This window comes from Vigna umbellata, chromosome 11, assembly GCF_029865625.1.
Source record: "Vigna umbellata cultivar VRB3 chromosome 11, Vumbellata_1.0, whole genome shotgun sequence".
Lineage (NCBI taxonomy): Eukaryota > Viridiplantae > Streptophyta > Magnoliopsida > Fabales > Fabaceae > Vigna > Vigna umbellata.
This window is the reverse complement of record NC_142175.1, coordinates 29,919,096-29,944,555: the sequence shown is the minus strand read 5'-3', so window position 1 is coordinate 29,944,555 and position 25,460 is coordinate 29,919,096. Positions and strand designations below refer to the sequence as shown.

At 32.2% G+C, this 25,460-nt stretch overlaps 4 protein-coding genes across 4 annotated transcripts; 2 read left to right on the top strand and 2 right to left on the bottom strand.

Moving 5' to 3' along the window:
* Positions 1–1,064, bottom strand: LOC148191485 (auxin-responsive protein SAUR78-like). Its single transcript, XM_088102354.1, has one exon. The coding sequence runs from the start codon at positions 631–633 to the stop codon at positions 247–249; it is 387 nt and encodes a 128-aa protein (XP_087958480.1). The 5' UTR covers positions 634–1,064; the 3' UTR covers positions 1–246.
* Positions 1,065–10,453: 9,389 nt separating this feature from the next.
* On the top strand, positions 10,454–11,401 carry LOC148191484 (17.4 kDa class III heat shock protein-like). Its single transcript, XM_088102151.1, has 3 exons — positions 10,454–10,600; positions 10,680–10,947; positions 11,064–11,401. The coding sequence occupies exons 2-3, from the start codon at positions 10,723–10,725 to the stop codon at positions 11,316–11,318; spliced, it is 480 nt and encodes a 159-aa protein (XP_087958277.1). The 5' UTR covers positions 10,454–10,600; positions 10,680–10,722; the 3' UTR covers positions 11,319–11,401.
* Positions 11,402–11,450: 49 nt separating this feature from the next.
* LOC148191483 (protein SLOW WALKER 2-like) lies at positions 11,451–18,822 on the bottom strand. The gene is made up of 16 exons (XM_088102150.1): positions 18,101–18,822; positions 17,626–17,701; positions 17,000–17,119; positions 16,508–16,583; positions 15,937–16,005; positions 15,674–15,754; positions 15,236–15,307; positions 14,889–14,981; positions 14,632–14,778; positions 14,455–14,538; positions 14,202–14,345; positions 13,997–14,086; positions 13,845–13,927; positions 13,024–13,404; positions 12,501–12,723; positions 11,451–12,410 (listed from the first exon to the last, which is right to left on the bottom strand). The coding sequence occupies exons 1-16, from the start codon at positions 18,780–18,782 to the stop codon at positions 11,745–11,747; spliced, it is 3,087 nt and encodes a 1,028-aa protein (XP_087958276.1). The 5' UTR covers positions 18,783–18,822; the 3' UTR covers positions 11,451–11,744.
* A 990-nt stretch (positions 18,823–19,812) lies between these two features.
* LOC148191482 (small ribosomal subunit protein uS2) lies at positions 19,813–21,741 on the top strand. Its single transcript, XM_088102540.1, has 5 exons — positions 19,813–20,040; positions 20,173–20,435; positions 20,669–20,866; positions 20,996–21,218; positions 21,444–21,741. Exons 1-5 carry the CDS (start codon positions 19,890–19,892, stop codon positions 21,536–21,538), a joined length of 930 nt encoding a protein of 309 aa, XP_087958666.1. The 5' UTR covers positions 19,813–19,889; the 3' UTR covers positions 21,539–21,741.
* Positions 21,742–25,460: the final 3,719 nt, after the last annotated feature.

Here is a 25,460-nt window from a genome sequence, read left to right as displayed (position 1 = left end):
TGATTCGAATTGGCGTTGGATTCATTCACCTCAAACAAAGTCACAAGAACAATGAATAGAACATTCATGTCAACTACATGCCCACTTTACACAACAACAATACTTTTATATATATAATTAAGATTGAATCAATCTGAATTCACAAAGTGAGGCCAATGGTTTGGGTTTGTTTGGGCGACCACAAGAGAAACAATCGAAGTCAGCTATTACTAGGAGTGTCAGCATCGATGGATACCATCATGTGGATCAGCATGCACAAGAGTAAAACTCGACCAGCTCATCCATGGACCCCAACTGGGTCTCTTCGCTCTCAAGCATCCACAGCAAGTGCTCGAACAGCACCACCTCACAGGACACCACCACCCCATCATCATGAGACGAAGAAGACCTATCCACTAGCTCCTGGAACACAGGGTGGTCGATCACTTCGGAGTTTACGAGGTAACGCCTCCTAGATTTGCCGACATAAACAGCATGAAGCTCTTGTTCATGTGCATGTTCCTTGGATGACGAGGATGTTCTGGTGGCTTCTTTGTGGGAGGAGACACAGCTGTTGCCGCGGCTGAGCTTGGTCAATGAGGGCCATCTCTTTATGGCTGACTTCAGCTTTGTAAGTTTTCCCACTTTGGCCATCTTGCAAAGTGTTTGATGAAATGCCCCAACGAGATGAAAAGAGAGAGGGAGAGGTGTGTTGGTGTGGTGAGTGATGGGAAGGTGTGAGGGAAGGAAGGTTCGGTTATAAAGGAGGGGTTGGGTGGTGGGGAATTGAGGGAAGGCTATGGTGAATGATGGGATGAGAAGGGCTTAAACACGTGCATGGCCCACTGTTTAGGACACAGCTAAGAATGAGATATTTGGTAAAGAATTGGAAAACCCAGTTACCCTTTTGTTTGGCCTCTAGTGAGATGTTTGGGATTTGCAACCTCTGCAAAATGACAAATTCCTTTGCCTCTTCCTATTTTCCATGCATGCCCTCTTTTTTTCTGGACCATCACTTTTTTCACTTTTCCTCTCCTTACCATTCTTTTTAGTAAGAGAAACTATTTTATGGACTCCACCCCCTGCTCCATATTTATGTTCACAGTTTCTGATCAATTTTTTCTGACAGATAACCAAGTTCTGCTAATCTTTTAAATTCAAAAAATAAAACCAATAATGTAGTTCCTAAGGTAAAAATAAAATCATTATCTTTGTTTTATAAGATCAATTAAAACTGTCTTTATGATTGTATTGTTGTTACAACGTTTCAATCTGATAAATATATCTTTCCAGTAACTGTTGAATGATGTAGTTGTCCAAAACTGTTGTGATGTATCATGTTTGCTACATGGGGGGTTAATTATAAGTTCAGTTGGAAATGGTTGTGTACAAGAAAAATAAACCTCCAACTCTAAGTGACTTTTAAAGAGGCTTAAGAATTAAGAATATAATATAAACAAAACTGTGAAGTATTATGAATTGAACAACTAATACCTTCCTTAATAGGTTTATTTTCAAGAAAGTTGTTAGATTTAACTATTTCAGGTTTGTCCATTATTATTATCATAATAATAAAATAATAATAGTATCAATATCCAAGGCTCCAGAGTATGCAATCAAGTATACGTCAACAACCATTTATTGTAAAGCAACCTAGAAAGTCATAGCACTATAACCTTACAATATAGGAATCTTTGTTATTATATTACAAAAATGAAAAGAGATGATAATGAGGATATTTGTAGGGTATGGAAAAAAATATGTTTTAGGTGGTTGGACCTGATTTGTTTCTGTTCTTGTTCTAAAAACCTTGGAAATACATTAGAACAACCCGAGTTTCCTTATTATGATGAAAAAAAGAATTAGAGAGACCACCGAGGAACAAAGTTAATGAGGGTGATTGCGTGTTGGATTTGAAATGAAAAACAAGGTATATATGTTGGTTTTCTTGTTTTTGTTTGCTAATGGCATCATAGCATGCAATCATAAACAGCAACAAATTAAGGTGTTGGTTGGTTAGCAAGCCAGCAAGGATCCCATCAGTGAAATGCACTCAAACTAAGCAAATTCATCTACCTCCTCACAAACTACAAAGTGTTGGTGCCCACATCCTTGTCCTTTTTATGCATACACTTTACTAGCTTTCTTTGGTACAGAGGTACCATTAGCAAGGTTCTAAATGCATATGGGGCCTAGGAACCTCATCTAACAGAGCACTGAAAACTCCAATTATATACTTTGTCTATTTCTTCAAACTTCAATTTCAAGGACAATTAATGAAATTTCTTAGCAAAAGTGAAGAACTTCTCTTGTATGCAGATGAATTTTGTATACCAGAACTTCTGATATTTATGTGAGTTCCCTGTAATTCAGATTCTGACAGTTAAAGTTCACAATTGATAACAGTAATCTTTGTAAATTTTGTGCATACCTTATTCATGAAAACAATGAAACACTAGCATATGATGAGTTTCTGAATAGGAAACATAAATTAGGATGCCTCATGGGTCATATGTGTGAGTAATGTTTGTGGTCCAACACTAGTGTGAATCATAGATCACAAGAGCCTTAGCAGAGGCCAAATTGATGTATATTTCACATACAACACAGTGGTCCAATAGCCCCTATTCCCACTTCCCAAGCTGATGCTTCTTGTTGCTGACACCACCTTCAATTCAACCCTAGCATTTTCATCCAACGTTTTTATTTCAATGGACACCTTGTTTTTTCCGTTCTTGCAAAAGGTGATGATTGTACTAGCAAGTTTAAAATGTTCTATCTTAATTTTCAGAATCAAATTTGTTTTTATGAATGGCTTTTCTTACTTTTATTTGTTAGGCCAATTCAAAAGTACATCATTATCATGATCACAAATGGTCGACCAAAAATAAGACGATTTTATAATATATAAATAAACGCAAATTTTGTTTTATAAACTGATTTTGTAAGATTGAGTTAGACTTAAAGTTATTATAACAAAATTTATTATTTATTCTATCAGTCATTCTCTATCTAGTTATTATTACTAATGGATCATTTATTAATATCTAATCTTACACTTAGATCTATAAGACAATTTCATAATATATAAATGGATTACAAATTTATTTTTTGGAGTTGAATTAAAATTCACTTTTTAACAAAAGAAAATACATTATTCATATAACAAAAATGTTTGAAACCTCTCTCTATATATATAAAGTGAAACACTGAAATTTTAACCTATGGTGTGATCTGAATACATTTATGAGAAACTAAAGAGAAGGAATTCGAGAATGTATCATGTTTCTTTCTTGGCATTGAAAAAGGAAAAATGTGTGCATGTTTTTCTTTTGCCTCCAATAATGTTGTTTGTAATAAATCATGGTTATATCCAAAAAAATCTGATAAGCTAACATAGCAATGTTGGCATTCAGAAAATCAGTCCCCTCTTCCCTTAATACGATGGTTTTATAAATAAAATGGTCCCAAAATGTTTTGAAGAAAATATTCATTAACCGATCATGTGCTTCAGAAGAGTGGGATGGAATCCAAGACAAGATTAGTTTTAGGGGCCTGGACCATCTTCTATAATAAGAAATGCATTAAATTTGAAGATCTCATTAGGATTTGCAAAGTCTAAATCATGTGCCACCAAATTATGTAACAATACAAAATGTCAAAATCATTGTCAGTTCAACCAGAACAGAACAGAGCGCATTAAACAATTTAATAAACACAGAATAAATGCTGTTTGAGAAATAGTAAACAGACATATATCAAACACTTAGGTTGTGATTTTGTTTTCTCATGTAGCATAACCTAAGTTACGAGGCACAATCCTTTTTTGTACCTATATAAATTTATCGACAAAAAGGTGTGCCTTTTGCTGTATTTTCTTCTTTATTGAGTATAACTCAAATGTTTTTTTTCTTTTTCTCTTTTTTGACCGTAACCTTTTAATGTGCACGTAAGTGAATCCTTTGATTTATACTTTATATGCTGCAAGTGAAATAATAAAAAAAATGTGATCACATATAGGTATGCTACTATGCTAGTTATAAAGCACGTGCCATGAAAATATAAATATATAAAGGTCATGTTAGTTCGACTATTATTGACTAGAGCATATAAATAGGGTCTTAGGATGTTAAACAGAGCATATATTCTGTTAGGGAACTGATTAGTAGACAAAACATCGAACACTTTATGGGTAAGTGATTCTATAGGATATATTTTAGGGGCAAATCTCGCTCCCCTGATTTGTTCAGCCAGTCAACTACAGGCTTTTGCTGCCCTAATCTTTTTATGTGATTAAAATGTCCATTACTTTTTTATCCCTTTTCTCCATAATTATTCTTCGTTGAGTTAAATATGTTTTCAAACCTGAGGTAAAATTAATTTTTTTATAGATAATTTAGTATTTAAACTTTAAAAATGAATAAATATTATTTTTTAATCTAATTTAACTTGTATTTTAGGATATTATTTGAATTGTGTCGTGAAATTATGAATAGGTAATGATATTTTATTAGTAGTTTGATTGCTTTTTTGTTTGAAAAGTGTTAAGAGAGAGATTGATTATGAAATAAGCATCCTTGAATAATATTGTTGTATTTATAGAATCAAATAAGTGTAAGTTTAGTTGATCCATAAAAAAAAACTTATAAGACTTTATTGAACCATCCTCTTTTAATGTGCCTATTAGGCAAATAAGAACAAGAGTAGATATATTATATTATTTATTTGTTTGTTATTAACTTTGTTATTAAATAACATTATAATTTATATTTAATTAAAATAAAATTATAATTTATATTTAATTTATATTATATTTTATATTTTCTTTTATAATTTTATTTTAAAAATATATAAAATATCTTTGTTTTTAAATATTTACAAGTATCCACAAGTACCGTGAGTTTTAAAATCCTTGCACATATTTTTGAAACGTATATCCAACGAGTAATGTAACATGTAACTGATGGATTTTTTGTTGTGGGTAGACATTAATTATGTCAACCTATTGTCATCACTAGATATGTCTGTATTTGATAACAAGAATACATCATTTAAGAGACATTCGTCTTAGTTTTATAAAATGAAACTAAATAAATATAATTTTTTTATTCTTTAATTATTAATGATTTTAAGTGTGTGTTTAGATGTATTGTCTGTCACTAAATATAGTTTAAAACATTATTGTAATATCTTATTTTAATAATATAGTTTAAAACATTATTGTAATATCTTATTTTAATAGTATGAAGTTACCAGGATGAAACGTTACATAGATGCTAAAAAAACAACTGGGTAAAACAAATTTTCTTCAAAGAAGAGATATACTTCTGTAGACCATCTAACTACCTCTGTTTCACCCTCACCTTTCGCTGAAGCAACTATAAAGATTTCTTCATAAGCTCACACCATTTAGGTGATCATTGCACAAGAAAAGAACAATACGAAGACAAACAACACAAAATCAAGACAAGTTAGATACAAAACAAATCATATCACCTTTATAACATAACATACATAAATAATTTATATCACATACATCAACCCAAACATCTTAACATGCAAAGACCTAGACTGACTATCCAGATATTGTATGGACTATCTAGATATTGTATGGAATGTCGAGTTACAAAGGTTCCTACACTTGTGGTGGCCTCTATTGCTCTGCAGAGCCCTTGCCAATGGGTTTCACCTTACCACACACAAGATTAGCCCTCAAACGCCCTTTTTCCAAATGGAGAAAGGCCCCTCACGCTCAGACCTCCTACTATTCTCACGACATGACTCATCTCTCTCCACTTGAGCATGGATGATCATTAGAATGTCAGGATAAACCACAACTGACCATTCATACTATCAATACTTGAAACCACCACCAAGAAGTTCTTCCTTGAAACTCATTTTCACAACTTTGAAACCATTGATATCACTTCACCTTTACATTGAATCCATTTGAAACCATATACATATTCTTGTTTCCAATTCATATTATAAATCAATTCATACTTCACAATAAGTATTATCAACCAATCATTCAAACACTCACATACATTGAAAACACACTTTAAGAAAAATAATAAAAACTTAGTTGAAAATTTGATATTTTCGCTCAGCCACCAAGTATACTCGCTCAGTTAAAAGTGTCTACCAACCCACTCGCTTAGCCACCACGACTTGCTCAGTGAATACAGAAATAGTGGGTTTTCGTTCAGCGACTACGCTCGCTCAACTAGAAGTGTTCTGCTCGCTCAGCTAGACTGCATAATTCTGCAGCATCAAAACTGCAAAATTTTCACCTTCAACCACTCATGACCTATCCTATGCATCTTTCTCAACTTCTAAAACTCCTAGATTGTATTCTAAACTCAAATGGACCTAAACAAATATATCTAAACAACCTAAACTCGTTTTAAACTGTTTTACCACAATATTTCAATCTAAAATTTACCTAAACCTCACTTTAAAGACCAAAATCTAATTCTACAAGTTCTAGCTCATTTTTTATTAACTTAAGGACTTAACAAGTCAGAAATGACTTACCAATATCCCTCCAAAATGACCATTTTGACACAAGACTTAAGATTCAAAATCTCACTAGTTCAAACCCCCAAAATACACTTAAACAAATTTACAAATACTCCATAATGACTATCACTCCATTCTAACACACATATCAGCTAATTCTCATCCAAACAAGTAACAAATGACAAAATAACAGCCCTGAAACAATTGCTTCTTCACCCTAACACCTATTTCTCAAACTCATCTATCAAAACCTAACTTTTTAACTTCACCACCTAAGTATTTGATCCCTCTTCCCTCCAAAAACTTTGAATTAAATTTTCAACATCAAAACAACTTCATATTACATCATTCAAGACAACAAAGACATCCAATTTCATCATATCAAACATAGATCATACAATATGATTACATACACATCTAATTGAACTAACATAACATAATTACTCAAATTAATACTCAATCAAGTTAATAAGCAAACAACCACTAAACTTGCAAGACAATTATAGTTAATGATAAAACATCTAGCTTCCCTTACCTTACACCGAAACAATGGAGCTCTCTACAAACATTGAACTCCTGCTTGGAACTCAAGGGACTCTAGAAATTCCTACAAAACATCGAACAAAGATCAGAGAGAGTCCTTAGGACCTCTGATCAACAGGAAATTAGAAAAGGACATTACAACTCACATGTCACAAAAGATCATTAAGCATGATCTCAATTAAGAACGAAATGAGAAAAATGAGCCAAAACTTACTTGCTCTATTGAAGAAACTGATATGATAGAAACTTAGACCTTGTTGCCGTGGTCAATTAGGTACTTCATGGTTGTTAAAGAGATGACTTAGGAGTTAGAACTCTTAGAGAGAAGATAGATAACTCTAAAAAAGTGATTTTTAGAAAGATGATATATGTTTAGATAATATGACGCGATATAAACTTCTATTTATATTACGAAACTTTTATTATTAAATAAGTCGATCTCATTAAAATAAAATATTCATCTACTTTATATACTTAAATTTTTCGGTTCTTACAAATACAACCATAAATTAAACTAATTTGTATTGGATTTTCTAATATTATAAAAAATTTGTTATTTTATTTATTTGTGTACTTTTATATAAAGTTGGTTATTTTATTTTGTTTATGTACTTTATATATAGAATAAAATGTAATAAAATATAAAATATTTATAATATCTCAATTTTTATTTTTAAATCTAAATATATTTTTATTTTATTAAAAAATATTTATAAATTAAATAAAAAACCTAAAACAAATACTCTCAGTCCAAAAACAATTTTACATACACATAACAAATTTAATTTATAATTTTGTTTTAATAGAAATTATTGTTAGTAATTTTCTTTTAACATTTTATTGATGTGAATATCTATACTTCTATATTTATATATAAAGGATATTCTCATTTTTAGTGTTTACTTTTTTTTCACTTTTTATCATTCAAATTATTGTTTTATTTAAATTTAAAACTACTTTTTTGAAATTTAACTATTTTTTTAAAATAAAACAAATAAAAATTATCTACTAAATAAATATAAGTCATCTATTAAATAACATAAAAATATCTATAGTTAAATTCCAAAAGGTATTTATAGTTATTTATATAATTATAATTTCACACGTACTTATACATAGAGCATGTATTTTCATTGGTATTTATGACAACAGTACGTAAGGACGCTTTTTTATTGTACTCTTATAATAGAAATTTCCACGTTCTTTATTTGAAAAATAAATTCAAAATATAAGTGTCACGTGAAGCCATTTAATTTCATGAAATAAAACTAATTAAAAAAAATTTGGTCCCATAAAATAAAAATGTTTTAATTTCGATTCTTGTAAAAATAATATTTCATTCCTAAAAATTAAATTATTATTCTTAGTCCCTACAATATACTTCTTTTTGTTTAATTCTAAGTACAATACATTTTTTATTATAATCCTTCTAAATTTGGAAATTACTAGTTTACTCCTAAATTTTGTTTTAACGTAAATAAATCATATTTATTTTAAAAATTCTAAAAAGCCATAATTGTAATAACTTTCTACCTGGGATAGTGTCATCATTCATTAACAGATGTCACATGAAATATGGATAAAAACAAAATTTAAATATTTCAAGACATAAATACTAACTTTTTTTATAAAGACTAAAATCAAAACTCATTAATTTTAGTAATATCACTAAATTACTAAAATTTAATATAATTATACATGACCAAAATTATATTTAATTTATTCATTATAATCTTAACTATTTTCACTATTCCAATTTTTTTCCCAAACATTGTCACTGCACATGTTTCATCCACAAAACTTAGAAGAAAAAAAGAAGAAAGAAAACTCATGTCATTGTCAACCACCTCATATGAAAATTGTCCTCTTTTTTCTCTCAATTAACTTCAAAACTTTTGAGTTCTAAGCAAATTTTGTCATCAACAACATGAACATGTATCTTTGTCATGTGGTTTTATAAAAAGAGTGGTCAATCAATATAGTTAAATCATTCATCACTTTGAGTCTATATTCAGCAATTTTTTTTAAATCACCACCTTACACATTTATAAATTTTTATATTTTAAATTATACAATTGAGAATATAACTTTTTTATTTTGTAATGTATTTTTTATTTTATAGTTTACAATGTATAATTCAAAAAACAATTTTTTAAATAAATGTACAATTTAAAACACATTCGTATTCTGAATAAATATTTCAAAATGTATTTTTTGTGTTCCAAAAAATATAATTTAGAACATAAAAAAAATTGTATTTCCATATAGTCCATAATACAAAATATACAAGATTGTAAGTTAAAATTATAATGGCATGAAAGGATTAATTTAGTCAATGCTCCAAATTCAACTGTACATGATAACTAACCATAATGGTTTACAACCAGTTTCTTCTTACACCTTCGCATATTTATTTTTGCACCCCACATTAAAGAAACATCTCATTTTTGTCATTTTAGACTGTGTAATCCAAAATAAAAAAATGTATTTTAAATTGTCATTTTTCACTTTGTGAATTAAAAAATTTAGAAGTTATTTTTAAAAAAAACAACAATTATCAGATCGTACAATTAAAAAGTAAAAAATAAATTCCAAGTTATATAATGTAAAAACAAAAAATATTAAGAAAAAAAAGAGTTTTTAGATTACATGATTTAAAATTAAATTTTTATTTTTCTATTATACAATCCAAAAAATAATTTTTTTAAATCTTTTTTTGAATAATTCAGAAATATTTTTTATTTTCAAATTATACGAGTTTGGAAATCATTTTTAATTTATAGATTCTACAGTCCAAAAGAGTAAGATTAGAGTTTTTTTAATTTGGGGGTGTAGAGAGAAATACATGGAGGTGGAAGAAGTGTCCAGATTTTATTTTTGGGTTTTTCTTATTTCTTTACCATTTGTTTATGAAACAATTATGCAGATCAGTAGGATACTAACCCTTCCATTTTTATGATTGTTTAAAGTTAATGTATGTTACTAGGCTTACACAGTCTTTTAAGTCTGATAAAATGATTTTTTTATTTATTTTGATTTATGCGAAATAAATTATCTGTTTTTACTTTTTCTAAAATTGAAAATTATTATTTTATTTATGTGTTTTACAAGGTTTTAATGATTGTCACAAAGTGAAATAGAAATATTAAGAAAAGCTTAATTTCTCTCTTGCCATGGAGCTAATTTCATAGAATTAACCAATTTGATAAAAGATTAATGAAGGAGTGGAACTAAAAGGTATGATCATAATAGAGACAAAACTTGTTATAAAATTATGAACATGAAATATTTTGTTATAGTAAAGTGCATGGAGAACTAAATGTGATTTTGACACGTACATAGAGAGAAAGAGCGTTAACTTTCTACAACTGTCCAGAGAATTCCACGTGTGAACAAAAATGAAGAGGATGTTTCCAGAAGGTGTGGACAATTACTCTAGATCTTTCTTAACTCTTCCCAAAATTCTTCTATTTATATTTTCTGCACTGACCATCACTCAACTAACTTAATCCGAAAAAGATAATCCTTTCTAGATTCTCGGAGAGCACAAACTAAGGTTGGTAAATTCAATGATGTTTTTCTCTTGTATGTTTATGTTTTCTGAGGTTGTTTTTTTTATTGGGTGGTGAATTCAGAATCTGAGTTTTTGTGGGTTGCATTGGCGTGTGAGAAACGAAGATGAGCAGAGTTGGTGATTCGTTAAACGTGGATTTGGCGGCTGCAGTGAACAACCTCTTCAATATTCCTGAAACCATGGAAAAGTTCATGTTTCCTTCTTCTCGTGCCCATGACCACCATGAGAGCAGAGGGGTTTCTAGCATCATTCCAGTGGACATTTTAGACACTACGAAGGAATTTATATTCTTCATGGATGTTCCTGGTCTCTCCAAGTCTGAAATTCAGGTACATGACATGATGCCTCATCATCCCAATGTTCTTCCTTTCTAGTGTGTGTATAAGAAATTGGAGATTGTGTTAAAAGTGTGATGTGTTGAAATGTATATGCATTTTGCTTGCAGGTGACAGTTGAAGATGAGAAGACACTTGTGATACGAAGCAATGGGAAGAGGAAACGCCATGATGGAGATGATGAAGGGTGCAAGTATCTTAGGCTGGAGAGGAGAGGGCCTCAGAATTTGCTGAGGAAGTTCCGTTTGCCTGAGAATGCCGATGTGTCTGCAATCACAGCTAAATGCGAAAATGGGGTTCTCACTGTAGTTGTTGGGAAGCACCCTCCTCCAAAATCCAAATCTGTTCAAGTTGCTATTGCATGAGTTGAGAGTGTTTATGTGATCTTGAATAGTGTAATGAAATGTGATCAATGGTGAATCTTCATCAAACACTTCATTTTGATCTATACTTGACATTTTTATCAGAATTTAAAATTGTACGACTGCCACCAAAGATGATAGATAACAAAACCACTAATAAATTGAAATTTGATTTTTGGTTGACTAAATTGTATATTGCACAAAAGATACATCCAAATGAAGATATGGATTGATACAGGGCCATTAAATTAAACAGCCACAAGCAATACAATTTAGAAGCAGTCAAAACTGATAGCATACAAGAATAACATGGTGATACTTCCTTGCCTGATATGGAATTTCTCAAAAATTGTTATAACAAAACTGTTGATGCATTCCTAAAACTCAATCTGGCCATAGCCATCTTTTGTCTCGGTCAATGCAGCTAATTTACTTTTTTCTTTTCTTCGATTTGTTTGACTTGTTTTTCTTAGGGGAAGCTTTCTTCTCAGTGTGGTCATCATCTTCCATTAGATGCTCAAACTCTTCATAACTTGCAAATGGAGATACACCTTTCTTACCACCACTTTTATGTTTTCGTTTTCTTCTGCCAACTTCCTCCCCATCACCATCAGAGCCATCATCAACATCTCCGATCTCAATATCAATGGCATCATCATCAGCATCAGCATTATCATCACTGCCAACATCGTCAGTTGGAGCATCATCTTCCTCCCCTATATCAGCGGGTATATCCATATCCATCTCACCGTCACTAACATCACCAATCAAGTCCTCATCTTCCTCACCGGCAACTTCATCCAAATCATCATAATCATAGTCAGTGTCTGGTCCCAAAGATGGATCAGTAGAATCCAACAGATTCTCTATCTCTTCATTATCACTCTCATCCCCACCATCAACCTCACCATCATCAATATCAAACAACTCCTCGGCTGCCTCCTCATCAGCTGACTTCTTTTTCTTTTTCTTCGATTTAGTAGTAGAGCTCATTTTGTTTGTGTAGAACTTGTGGAAGACAAGATCCTCGGGGGGCACATCTGCCTCCGCTAGTGAAAGAATTTCTGCCCCAATCAATTGATTGTTGACATCCATCTGCAAAATAAAGAAACCAGTTAACAAGCTGAATCAGGAGGCTAGATAAGAGAATGGGACATTACTAGATTGAAAAGTCTACACTTTTACCTGCTTGGCAGGTTCAATCTGAGAACCACCATGCCATGTGCTTTGCTTGGGTTTTTTCTCCATGAATTTGTCTAGGAAAGCTGTCATGGAGAGATCATTTAATGGATTTCCATTATAGACAATATTGGCACCGGAAAGAAGAGTTTGGGCCATGGTAGAAACTGAAGGATGTGCATGTGAAGCAAGCACCATTAACTCCCACCAACTTACACGGTCTGCATTGCTATAGGATGAAGAAAATATGTAACGTACGATGTACAAGATAAAAATGTCACAAAGAAAGATCTGGCTCTAAATGAGAAAATGAACTTTTAAAATACAAATACATGCATCACAATCTCTAAAGATGCTGCCTTTTTCATTGGTCAGTTTTAAGAAGATTTTATCTTCCGAAATAAATACCCCACCTTGTGTTTTTTCATTTTAACAGTTCCACATGAAATTGCTTTGAGCAAACAATGGAAAAAAGAATTGTATATATTAATATCTGAAATGACGACTAGTTGCAAAATCGAATAATTACCAGTACGAAGGCTCTCTGTGTCGTGGATCGTAGCCTCCACGAAGGGAAGACTTCTCAGCAGATAATTGTGACTGTGAACTTTCATTATTAGATACAGATTTTGATTTTTTTGATTCCTTATGAACAGTTTCATCCTTTGCAAGCAGAAATCCCGCATCCTCTGAACCATCGTCATCAGAATCATCATCTTCAGAAGCTGCAGGAAGATCATCTTCACTCTCTGAAGAACTGGCGTCAGCATTGGGGTCCTCGCCATTCTTTGCAACTGCAACATCATCCTTTTGTTTATTTGATAAAGAGCTGGGTTCATTATCAGGTTCTATAACATCTTCAAAGTGTTCAAGTTCATCATCTAGAGACTCGTTCTGCAACACCATATTCCTACAAGAGAAGATGGTGTTAGAATATCCTCTATTTATCGTTATTATATTATCATTATAGTGTCTAAAGTTACTCTATCATGATTATATTATATTTAGGGTTATTCTATTTTTTATGATTATATTATGTCTAGGTTACCCTATCTATTATATACTCTTGTATCAATTTATTCTTATAAATAGAAAAAATTATGATATACTCTTGTATCAATTTATTCTTATAAATAGAAAAGATTATAAGAGAGACCAATTAAGCCTTCTAGGATTATTTTATACTTTAACTCTCAAGTGTGTCTAGAATTATTTTACACTTTTTTCTGGTCAAACGTGTTATGGAAGAATCCTGTCACAAAATTCTCAGTGCAGACTTATATAGGAAATATATGTTTTTCACACTAACATAAAAGTAGTGGCAATGGCAGTGAAAGAAAAAGCAATTACCATAAAGGTGGTCTGGCTTTAAGAAGTTCGGAAAGAAGAAAAAGGCAAGCACAGGCATATTGTGGTGGCTGCTGAAGTGCAATCTGAAAAAACAAATGTTCAGTAGTATGTGTAAGAAGAAAAACGTAGAGAAAGGGCAGTTTAATAATCACCTGCATTAGACGTTTAGAAAATGCTGCTACACGCTTTAAATTAACATCCTTTTTCATTGCTCGGAGGAGAAGTGCAATAAACATTTCTGCCTGAGGACAAACACATTAGAAAATTCTACAGATTATTGAAGAAGATTATTGAAGAATAGTATAAGCACCCATATTTTTATCAAAAGAAAATGTAAGAAAAAAAAAGTTTTCTTGCCTTGGATGTATACATGGCAGCTGGAAGCAAAAGTTTGGAATACAAAGCACGGTAAAACCGATCACTGGCTATCTGATTTTTGGATGAAATTTTATCAAGAAGCATCAGTGCTTGAACACCTACATTAAAATTCTTAGAATGAACCTGCAAGTTTGCAGAACCTTAAACCTTAAGATATCGAGGTAATGATGAATACTAATGCAACCATAACATACTGCATACAGTTTTTATTTGCTAACAAATTAGTAATTACCAGTTGGAAAAGTACTGGTGTTTGGACTTCAACAATGTCATCAGCTTCATTACTTGAGACAAAAGGAAATGTTCTATTCACGCCCTATGCCAATACCAAATGAAATACCAGATTACAACTGAATTTAACATGATAAAAAAGGTCACAAATATTAACATATATTATTATCATATTTACAGTTAGGAGAACTGATAAAAGCCGAGAGTCCAATTCCACATGTGATTCTGATAACTCTTTTGACTTGTCCTCTTTTGCATTTCCCTTGCCCTTGCCCTTGCCGCTTTTATCAAGCTTCTGGTTACTGGTTGCATTTGTGATTAAAACCTGAAGGTGTCCAATTGTAAATATTTTCCCGTTCAATTATTTTTTAGCTTGAGTAAACAAAGTCATAATATTTCAGATAAGAAAAGCTTCAAGGAAAGAAAAACCAATACCTTAAACAAAGCAAAATATACATCTATAAGACGTTTTGCCACTTTAGGTCCATCTCCTTTATTTGTTAGGCGGATTTGGCTCAAGAAATTAATCTACAAAAGTAGAAAAAGCAGCCAATGAGATTCTTCGAACAGACCATAAGTTTAAGAAAATTTAATTTAAGAAAGTAATCTAAAATTGAAGGGCCATTTCAGAAACCACAGAAAAGTGGTTTCAAACAGATATATTATACGATGCATAATATTTTCATTGATCAAGTAACAACAAAAGGTAAAAAAATACACAGTGACTCCTACTTTGCAGAAAATGATGTAAGAAAAGGTGAGGATCAAACTATAGTACATACAGCGTGGTACTGTGATCGTGGTCCTAAATGAGGCCGGAAAAGAAAAGAATCCACCTCGTCAATAACCACAGCCTGTATAGAAAAATTAACAAGAAAATAAATCAGTAGCTAAAACAAATTAAGAGGTAAAAGGGAGCCTAAACGTTAATGTGAATCATTGCCAAATATCATGAAACCCCAAAACGTAAATAGTCAATATATTCTTTAAAGGAAAATGAGATAAACGAAGTCATGCAGGCATGAAAACTTTTCAGCCTGCAAAGTTCCTTCAAGTATTTATCTTACTATCAATTACTTAGTGATATCAATAACTTAGTGATATCAATAAACAACAAATATTGGCTTAAACACTAAATATTGGCTACAAAATCATTTATAGATACCCCCAAAGCTGAAGACAAAGGTTGAAACAATAGACACATTGATAAATGTTCATACCTTCATGTTTGGGTGGTCAGACAAAAGGTTGGATAAATGAAAGTCAGCATTAGATGCTGCTTTATTATCTGGATCACCAAGCTGAAGCAATATCAAAACCACCCATCAACAAAGTAAAAGAGAGAGAAGCCACATAAAATAAAACAGTCTTAGTAACAGAATGTAGTAGTTCTATAACCGGCTATTGTAATTTTATTGTAACTTGACCACGTGAAGAAGAAACACAATAAATGAAAACTGGACATAGGTCACTGTCAACTCACTTTATTAACAAGTGCAGAAAGTAGTTTGCGTTCTTGCTCTGACTTCCGACTCAGTAGCACATATATGGCCTGCAAGCAAGAAAGGTGAAGATATTAACAACAATACATTCAATACATCTGAGAACATGTTACAACAAGGTGAAGATAAGATCTTATTTAAGCTCGTGCCCATCTCATTAGCTTTTTTAGCTTATTTAATAAGATTCATGCAAAAAACTTACTAAATATACATTTTTAGTATATTCCATCAAGCTTCATGATTTAACTTTCGAAATAAATAATGCTTTGATTAAGTTGTTTAATCAAGGACGCCCTAAATATCTTCACATAATATAAATTACAAAACCGTTCTTAAAAAAGATAAACCGATTGAGGAAAAAAAAATTCCTATTATTTATTATGAATAAGAACTTTCAAGTATCCCCCAGTAGTTAAGACAAAATTTTCAGTTTATTAAGTTGATTATAGTAGCAAACCTTTTGCTATAGTAATATTGAGTCACTTTGTAACTTGGAGGGGAATGGGAACCCAAAAAAAAACAAAAGGAACAAAGTATGAACAGAAAACCAACCTTTAACGCCTTGTTTTTCAGAGCTGGTAGCATATCACGAGATGCTTCTTCAAGGGCAACAACAAAACGTTCATACCTGAGACGTCAAAAGCTATTCAGTGCATCACTAACAAAAGAGCTTGAGTGGACTGTAAAATGGGTCTCATTGATAATTAGAAATATTCCTCAGGTAAAATGCGTAGAAAAGTGATGTAAGAAGTTTGGACTCGGTGATACAGCTATAAGTAGGCCTAAAATCATTTCTCCTATTCTTCCAAGGCAATATTATGGCTCCTCAAGCAAAATACCAATTAAAGTGACTAAATGCTAACTAGAGTTCAACTATTCTTATTATAATGGAGCACATAATTAAAATGTACAGAAAGCATCCAAAGTTTACGAAACAAAACACGCTATGAGAATATAATTTGCGTGAGAAATTTGTAACCAAGTCAAATCATAGAAATTGATTTAAGATAAAAATGTGAAAATGAATAGTGTTATCACACATACCTCTGCTTCAAACACTCCTCCCAATACCAGAAAAGGAGAAGAGAGTAACCATCTTTAGTTTCAGGAAGATGATTTAGGGGTTGCTGTATCAAGGTCTTCAATTTACGATCTGGTAATAAGCTGCAAGAAAAATAGAGAAAATAACGTATCTGGTCAGAGCGCTGAAAGTCTGAGGCATCACGTGTTTTAATGCTACGCAAGAAAGTCAATTGAATGAAAACTTTCAAAAATTTGCAAACCGCAAAAGTACTTTACATGTAATATTAGAATAACGGGCCTGTTGGGAGAGTAACATGAGATGTGTGCAAAGGAGAAAGACAGAAATATATTATTATCTTTCAAATTTGACAACATTCTAAAACTTTAGTCATGTTAGAATAATTATCATCATGTCTTATTTATTATGACTATATCGTGTTTAGGATTAGGATTATTCTATTTATCATGTATTTTGTATTAAACTTTCTTATATATATAGAATGAAAGTGGTAGGATCTTTTAAACCTTGGAGAATTATTTTCCAGTTCCATAGATTAAATCCCATTCTTACAACTTTTTTTGAAAGCTCTATGAATTATATTTCAATGATAAAATAATTTTTCACAGGGGAGTGGAAAAATGCACACCTTGCAATAAATAATTCTTGCAGTGCTTCAAAACCCGTCAAGGCATGCCGCTTCCCAACCTTGGATGTCACCATTCCTAGTTTAAACAAGAAACACTGTCAATAGCTCAACTGTAAAGACACGGTATGAATATAGTGAGAGAGTCAGTCTCACTGGTAACACATAATTGAGTATGAATATAGTGAGAGAGTCAGTCTCACTGGTAACACATAATTGAGAAGCAAGATCATAAAATTGCTATTGCATAGCTGCAGATGAAACTAATAGCAAGTGCAACACTCATCCTTTACTTTTCAGCTCTCCTACTTCTACAACACAATTCCACAAACACTTAAAAGAAGAACACCCGTGTAAGAACTATAGCTCAAACTAGACATAAATAACTAACTCATCACAAAATCCAATTAATGATACTGAAAACAAGAAAGAAATTATGACACTAGATTATCCCCACCAGTGAACATTCTTAACTTACCCAAAAGAGCGTCAAGAGAACGCAAATTTGCCATTGGATTATCCCCCACCAACACAGCAAAAGCAGACACTTTATCAGCAGCAGTCCCGGACCTCTGCGTTGAAACCAACATCCTGATATCACCACTTTTCCCCCTTGATGACTCATAATCATTAGCATACTGTGCCATCAACCTCTCCCCCAACTCCCTCTTCTTCTCCACGAACCCTTTCCAAGCTTCCACATCCGTTAACTCCACCCTCTTCCCTTCTCCAATCAATTTCCTTTCCAACTCCGTCATGTCCTCAAACCACACTCCCAAACCAATTGCTTTCATCAAAGGAAGCTTTGGCAGGTTCCTGAACTTGTTGAACCCCTTTTCCGTACTGGAACCATTCTCCAGTGACAGAACTGGGGGTTTCGGTTTGGGTTCGGATTTGGGGTTAATCTTCTGGTGGGGTCCATTGTTTTTGCTCAAAGTTTTGTTCTTTGGCTTCTGGGTGCTTTGGGGTGTGGCTTTTTCAGGTGGTTGTTGCTTCTTTGGGGGCTTGTTCGTCTTAGTTTTGCGGAAATCGACATCGTTGAACCCTGAGTGGGAGTGTGATGTGGATAATCCAAGCGAGGAAGCGAAGGAGGCAACGTCTGATTTGAGGATTTCAACATCTTCTGGTTTGTTTGACTTGCTGGTCTTCAATTTCACCATAGCTGTATACAGAACAAAAGAAGAACCACCAGTTTCAGAGAACGAAATAGAATTAGGTAGGGTTTAAGAAACTGTTGGGCCTCACTCACATAAAACACTACTTTTAGGCCCAAAACACATATCCTTCTGTGTATAATTTAAGAAAATAAAATACTGATCATTTTTTTTTCAAAGATTTTGTATACAATAATTATCAAAAGTGGTTATCTACTATAAAACATAATTGTCACAAGTAATCTAAATATTTATAAAAAATATTTAAATATATAAATTACAATTAGATTTATGATAAATATTTCGTACAATTACATACTATTATTTATAATATATTTCTATATTTATAACAATTTTAAACATTTATAACAAAAAAATATTTACATGTGTAAAATTATATGATTATACGATGTAACCCACATGGTAGTTAATGTGATAAAAGAAATACTGATTATTATAAAAAATTATTTTCTACAACTATTTTTCTAAATATACATTTTGTTCTTATTTAAACAATTGTTATATTAATTAATTTGTTGGTTATGAATAACAACCTCATGTTTAGAATGACTTATGCAATAAAATTATGAGCTATGATGTATTTATAATATAATAAATTAATTAATATTTAATTTAATTTATAATATAATAACTTATGCAATAAAATTATGTTATTTGGATAAATAACTTATGAGCTATGATGTATTTTGTAAATAAAAAACATAGAAGTTAAACCATAGAAATCAACTCATTTTATTATCCCAATGTATATTGTTTTTTACAGTACTGAACTTACATCACTGTCACTGTTTAAATTTAAACAAAGTTTAAATTTAGACAAGAAAATAAAGTTCTCCAAAACAATATTTTTTATTGATCCTGCTCATTGGTTAGCATTCTGTTATTGGGCTTGTTCGTAGGTTGTTCATCTTTTAATTGAGCCTGCTTGTTGACTGGCCTTAGCCTAAAAAATAAAAAGCCCATTGGTGAAACCCATTAGGGTTTTCTACTTTATATTACAAACGAATTAGGGTTTCCACTCTGAGGTTATTTGCTGTAGTCAGAAACACTAAGGTTTTCAAGCTCTTGTTTGGGAGCTTGCGAGAGGTAACAATGGCCGCCACAACCAACGCCGCTGCCCCGCCGCGCCAGCTCTCTCAAAAGGAAGCCGACATCCAGATGATGTTGGCAGCCGACGTTCACCTCGGCACCAAAAATTGTGATTTTCAAATGGAGCGCTACATCTTCAAGCGCCGCAACGATGGTAACTAACATTTTTATTTTATCTCTATCGATATACAATAGACAACAGCGTTGTGTTATACAATTTTGAATCTGCAATAGCTACAGGAGCGCAATATGGTTTTGATTTGTTGTGGTGTGGATTTGGTATTAGGTATTTACATTATCAACCTTGGTAAGACATGGGAGAAGCTTCAACTTGCTGCTAGGGTTATCGTTGCAATTGAGAACCCTCAGGATATTATTGTGCAATCTGCTCGGCCTTATGGTCAGAGAGCGGTTCTCAAGTTTGCCCAGTACACTGGTGCTCATGCCATTGCTGGAAGGCACACTCCTGGTACCTTTACCAATCAGCTCCAAACCTCTTTTAGCGAGCCTCGCCTCCTTATCCTCACGGATCCAAGAACAGATCATCAGGTTCATGATCTACCTAAACAGTAATATGTGAAATGCATATGTTTCTCTTTAGCTTCATTTGATTTGGTAGTTAATCTAATTTTCCGTTAAGGAATATAATGGGGATTGTTGATCAATGTTTTGCGGACAACACCTCTTGGGATGATGATTTTTTTGGTTTTTTTGTTTCGTGTTTTTCCTTCCATGCTGTTGCCTGCGTTGTGATTTTAACATACATGGGTTTATTTTTGCAGCCCATTAAGGAAGCTGCTCTTGGAAACATTCCAACCATTGCTTTCTGTGACACTGACTCACCCATGAGGTATGTTGACATTGGGATTCCTGCCAACAACAAGGGCAAACACAGCATTGGGTGTCTCTTTTGGCTTCTTGCCAGGATGGTGTTGCAAATGAGGGGTACCATTCGTCCTGGCCTCAAATGGGATGTTATGGTAAGTATTTTCTTGGTCTACTTTTCTTAGTGGCATTGTTAATGAGCTTATTCGGTATAATTTAGAGAGAGGCAGACTTTTGGGAGGATATTGAAGGAGTTTGTTTTCTTAATCTTTTGTTTGATGCAGGTGGACTTGTTCTTCTATAGAGAACCAGAGGAGGCTAAGCAACAAGAGGAGGAGGAAGCTCCTGCTGGTGATTATGCCATCACTGACTATAATCCTGGTGCTATTGCTGCTGATGGCCAGTGGCCCGGTACAATTGATCAATCGTGGACAGATGCAGTTCCACAACCTATTCCCGCTGTACCTGGCGTCAACTGGGGAGCGCCACCCTCTGCAGATGCACCTGGTACATCATTAATTTGTTTTGATAAACACGAAACTAAACTGAGTTATTTTACGTATTCTATTGTTTTATATATATTGTCATCTTTAATGTTGACTGACCGTTGCATCTGTTAGTTTTTGTTTTGGTTGTCTTTTATCTTTAATTTGTGACATGATGCAAATACAAAATGCATGTACATTTGTGATGGCTGGATCTTTGCATTCATTTTTTGTGTAATAATTGCAGTTGCAGGAGATTGGGGCGAGGCTGTTCCACCGCCACAACAAATCCCTCTTCCTTCATCCGGAGTTGAATCTGTCCAAGCAAGTGGCTGGGATTAAATTATTGTTTTTGATTCTATGATTTTGCCCCGTGTTGCAATTTAGTTTACTCTTTGGAAGTAAAATATGGATCAGTTTTTTTGTAGAAAGGAACTTTTTTGGTTTGAGTGTCAGAAATATTTTTATTAACAAACATGGAATGTTAGGTAATATGATGTCTTTGGAAATTCGTTACTCACTATTTATATTCAGTATTTCGATTATTTCGTGATTGTTGAACCGATATCCTCGGTTCTATACCGGAGCAGTTCATAGAAATCTAATTTGGCGAAGATGATACATTTTTTCTTAATTTTATAGAACCTTTACTGGAATTTGCTTTATCTTTTTAACTGTATGCCTTTGTTTTCCACCTTCATCTACGTTGATTTTTCTGCATGCGTAATTGAGAATGGGGTTTTGATATTGAATATATTATCCCTGAAAGTAGTATTTTATTTAGACATGTAAAGAGATGAGGCCATTTAGCATACATAGATTTTCAGATGTTCACTACGTCGAGGAAGATTGCAAGCTTACACCAGATTTCAAACTTCATAGTGTTAATACGAAGTAAATTTAATCAGCCTCTAGTTTTTCAAGTTTTCGCGACGTGTTTGTTCTTGGAAATTTAATAATGATTCAGTAAACATTTTAGATTTGAATTTGTATAGTTTACAAGATTCTGAAATTAGATGTTACTATCTTTTTTGCAAACGTTAAGTCCGATTCCGACTTTTTAAATTTCGTATGGAATGGCTATGTAGATATCTCTCAAATGTATATTTACCTTTATTTTGTTTAAGTTTTGGAATTTATATATCTTTGCTTATTTAATAATTATTTGATATTTTATACGTGTGTTTCAGATTTATATAAATCTTTTTATTCATATTGACATCGAACAAAAGAAATCTTTGATATTTATATAATTCTTTGTATTGATATCGACATTGGACAAAAGAAAACGTATTATTTTAAAAAAAATTATTTGATAATATATTATTATTTTTAGTGGTTTTATTTTTGTAAAAGATATTTACACTATGAAGTGACATAGGAATGGATGTATACTAAGATGATCAAAATGTTTTCAATCATGTTATTATGGATCGGATCATTCGTGTATTATAGAAAAAGAACTCAAGATATTTTATATATCTTTCAATTTTGAATGAATATACATAAAGAACTGATATTTGATATATCTTTCAATTTGGAATGAATTTGATTAGATATCTTACAAATAGAATGACTTATTTTTCCTATCCAGTTCTTCCACCACCGCCAACTTACTTAAATTCAGGCATAATATACCTTTTTAGTGAATCATGATTAGTTTTTCACATTAAACGGAGATATATCATTTTCTACCATTTTTTACTACTGTATTGTGTAAAAATAGTAGTCAAATTACAACTATTTCATAAGATATATATATATTATATATATATATATATATATATATATATATATATATATATATATATATATATATATCAAAATTGTATATATAATTTGTAAAATTTATTCATATTCTAAGAATTGTATATCCAATTTATTCACTAACATATATTATTTTATATAATCATGTCAAACTTAAGATACAACCCAAATAACACTAAAGTTTTTTTTAGCTCGGAATTAGAGGACAAAACTAAGTATTATAAGTTGTCCCTTTTTACTTTTATTTTATTAGATAAATGTTTTTGTATCATCTTAATAAAATTGAAGTAAATATATGAGAATGGAAGTTTGTGAATTAGAAAAGTGAATACATGGTTCAAAAATGAATTTTGTGTAATTAAAAGAGGGAGGTAGGAGACTCATTGTTGATGAATTGGAAGTAAAATAATGAGTGTCAATGCTAATATATACTTGGAAAACATTTCCACAACGAAAAGTTGTGAACTTTTTTACAACGTCATGGATGCCAATTAGAACATTTGAAAATAGAGTTTTACAATTTTTAATGTATCGTTGGAGGGTATTTTGGAAAGGATGAGGGAGAAAGACAAAAATCCTTTTCAGTGGTTTCTCATTCTTCTTTCGTTCTCTTCTTGGTTTCTCTCACTCAAATCTTAAACTCCTATCTCCGTCTCCATCATTGGTCTTGGTCCGTCTTGTTGTGCTATTTTGCTATGCTCTTTGTGTGTGGCGCGAACCACCATTGAAGCCGTCTCCCACCTCCCTCTCCATCATTGGTCTTGGGTTTTCTCGCTCTCGTCTTTTGTTATTGTCTTTGTGTGTGGCGCGAACCACAACCTTCGTCTCATTATTGGTGTATTGGTGTTGCAGAAACCAACACCTCGTCTCCACCATTTGTGCATTGTGTCTCTTTGCCGCAAGCCACCTAGGTTGGCTCACCAACCCACATAGTTTAATTTAATTATTTATTATTTTGTGTTTCAATATTATTAGTTAACATTTTTTTACCGTATTGTAAATAAAAAAAAAGATATTTCAAAAGAGCAATATATTATAAATTTATCCATTCAAGACTCTAATATTATAAATGGATAATGACACAAAAATTATCAATATTATAAACTTATTTATTGGCTTTTCGGGTTTGCTTTTGGATTACATTTGAGTTGTATGTTAATTTTTTTTTATTTTGAATTGTCTTTGGTGTTTATCATTTTAGAGTGAAATTATTTAAATTTGAATTATAAAAAAATTATAATTTTATTTTTATTTTAAATAAAAACTTGTAATTAAGTGAGCCAATGTATCCCACCACCCATGGTGAGCCGAGTTGGGTTCAAACCTTTTTAACTCTCTAATAAATGAGTCGGGTTTGGTTGGTTCACTAAGTGGTCAACTCGTGGTGGATTGGACCGGGTTGGGGCGGGTGGCCCGCTGTGACAATACTATTATAAATCCCTTCAAAGCATTACATATCTACATTAGAAGCCTTCTAGTTTTCTTATGGTCAGTTTGGTTGGGGAGAAATGGGGGATATAAGAGGATAAAATTACTCAAGGTTGTTTGGTTGAGAGAAAGAGTGGAGAATGTTTTTAAATAGTGGGATCCATTGTATTATTTTTCACTTGTTTCTATTTATCTGTCTATCTCGTTTCCATCTCTTCTTTTTTTCTCTTGAACTAGACATATTTAGCTTTCACTTTATTTCTTACATAATTCCAAAAATTTGTGTGTTTTCATTTAACTTATTTATCTTTTCTGTGCCGAAAAGGTCAGTAGTAATGGATATATCCATGATTATCTTATTAGAAACAAAGATTGAGTTCCGGAGGGTGTGAGCTGAACTTTAAAAGAATTTTCAGAATGGATGAAGTGTTTTCTTTAAATTATAGATAGAAATTTTCGATAAGTTGTTAACCTCAAAAGAAATGCCAAGATAATGTTCTTTAGTTTTCCATATTAATAAGAATTGATTGTGATTCAAATTTCAATAGGCAAGTATAAGGAGAAGAAAAGAACCAATAAGTTATATTGGTTTAGTCTCACAAAAGAGCTACATTTGGTTGTCTAATCTTCTTGAATAGATCAATCCACTATCATTCAATGTTTTACAATAACCTCTCAAGAATTTTAGAAAATTAGAATCAAATTTACTTAAATAACTGTTGGTTGAGCTTCTTTGAGAATTTGTATATTTCTTTTTACCGATGGTTAGTTTTGCTGTCATTTTACAGTAATATTATTTTGATTTTCTTTTCTTGATGAACTCTATCATAGGCTAAATGATTATTTTTTCTACAAATGCAGGCAGTAGCCGCTTGGTGCTGAATACAGTCATGTGCTCTGCTAGGGAGAATTCTAATTATGCAATTGCACCACAGGCGAATATTATCTGAAGGAATTTCTAACCCTGTATATTTAATTATCCATCATGCATGCTATCAGAAGCATCGCTGTTTGTGGCACATGTAGTTTTAGCTTGAGAAATAGTGGAGATAGTAATACGGCATCCGTA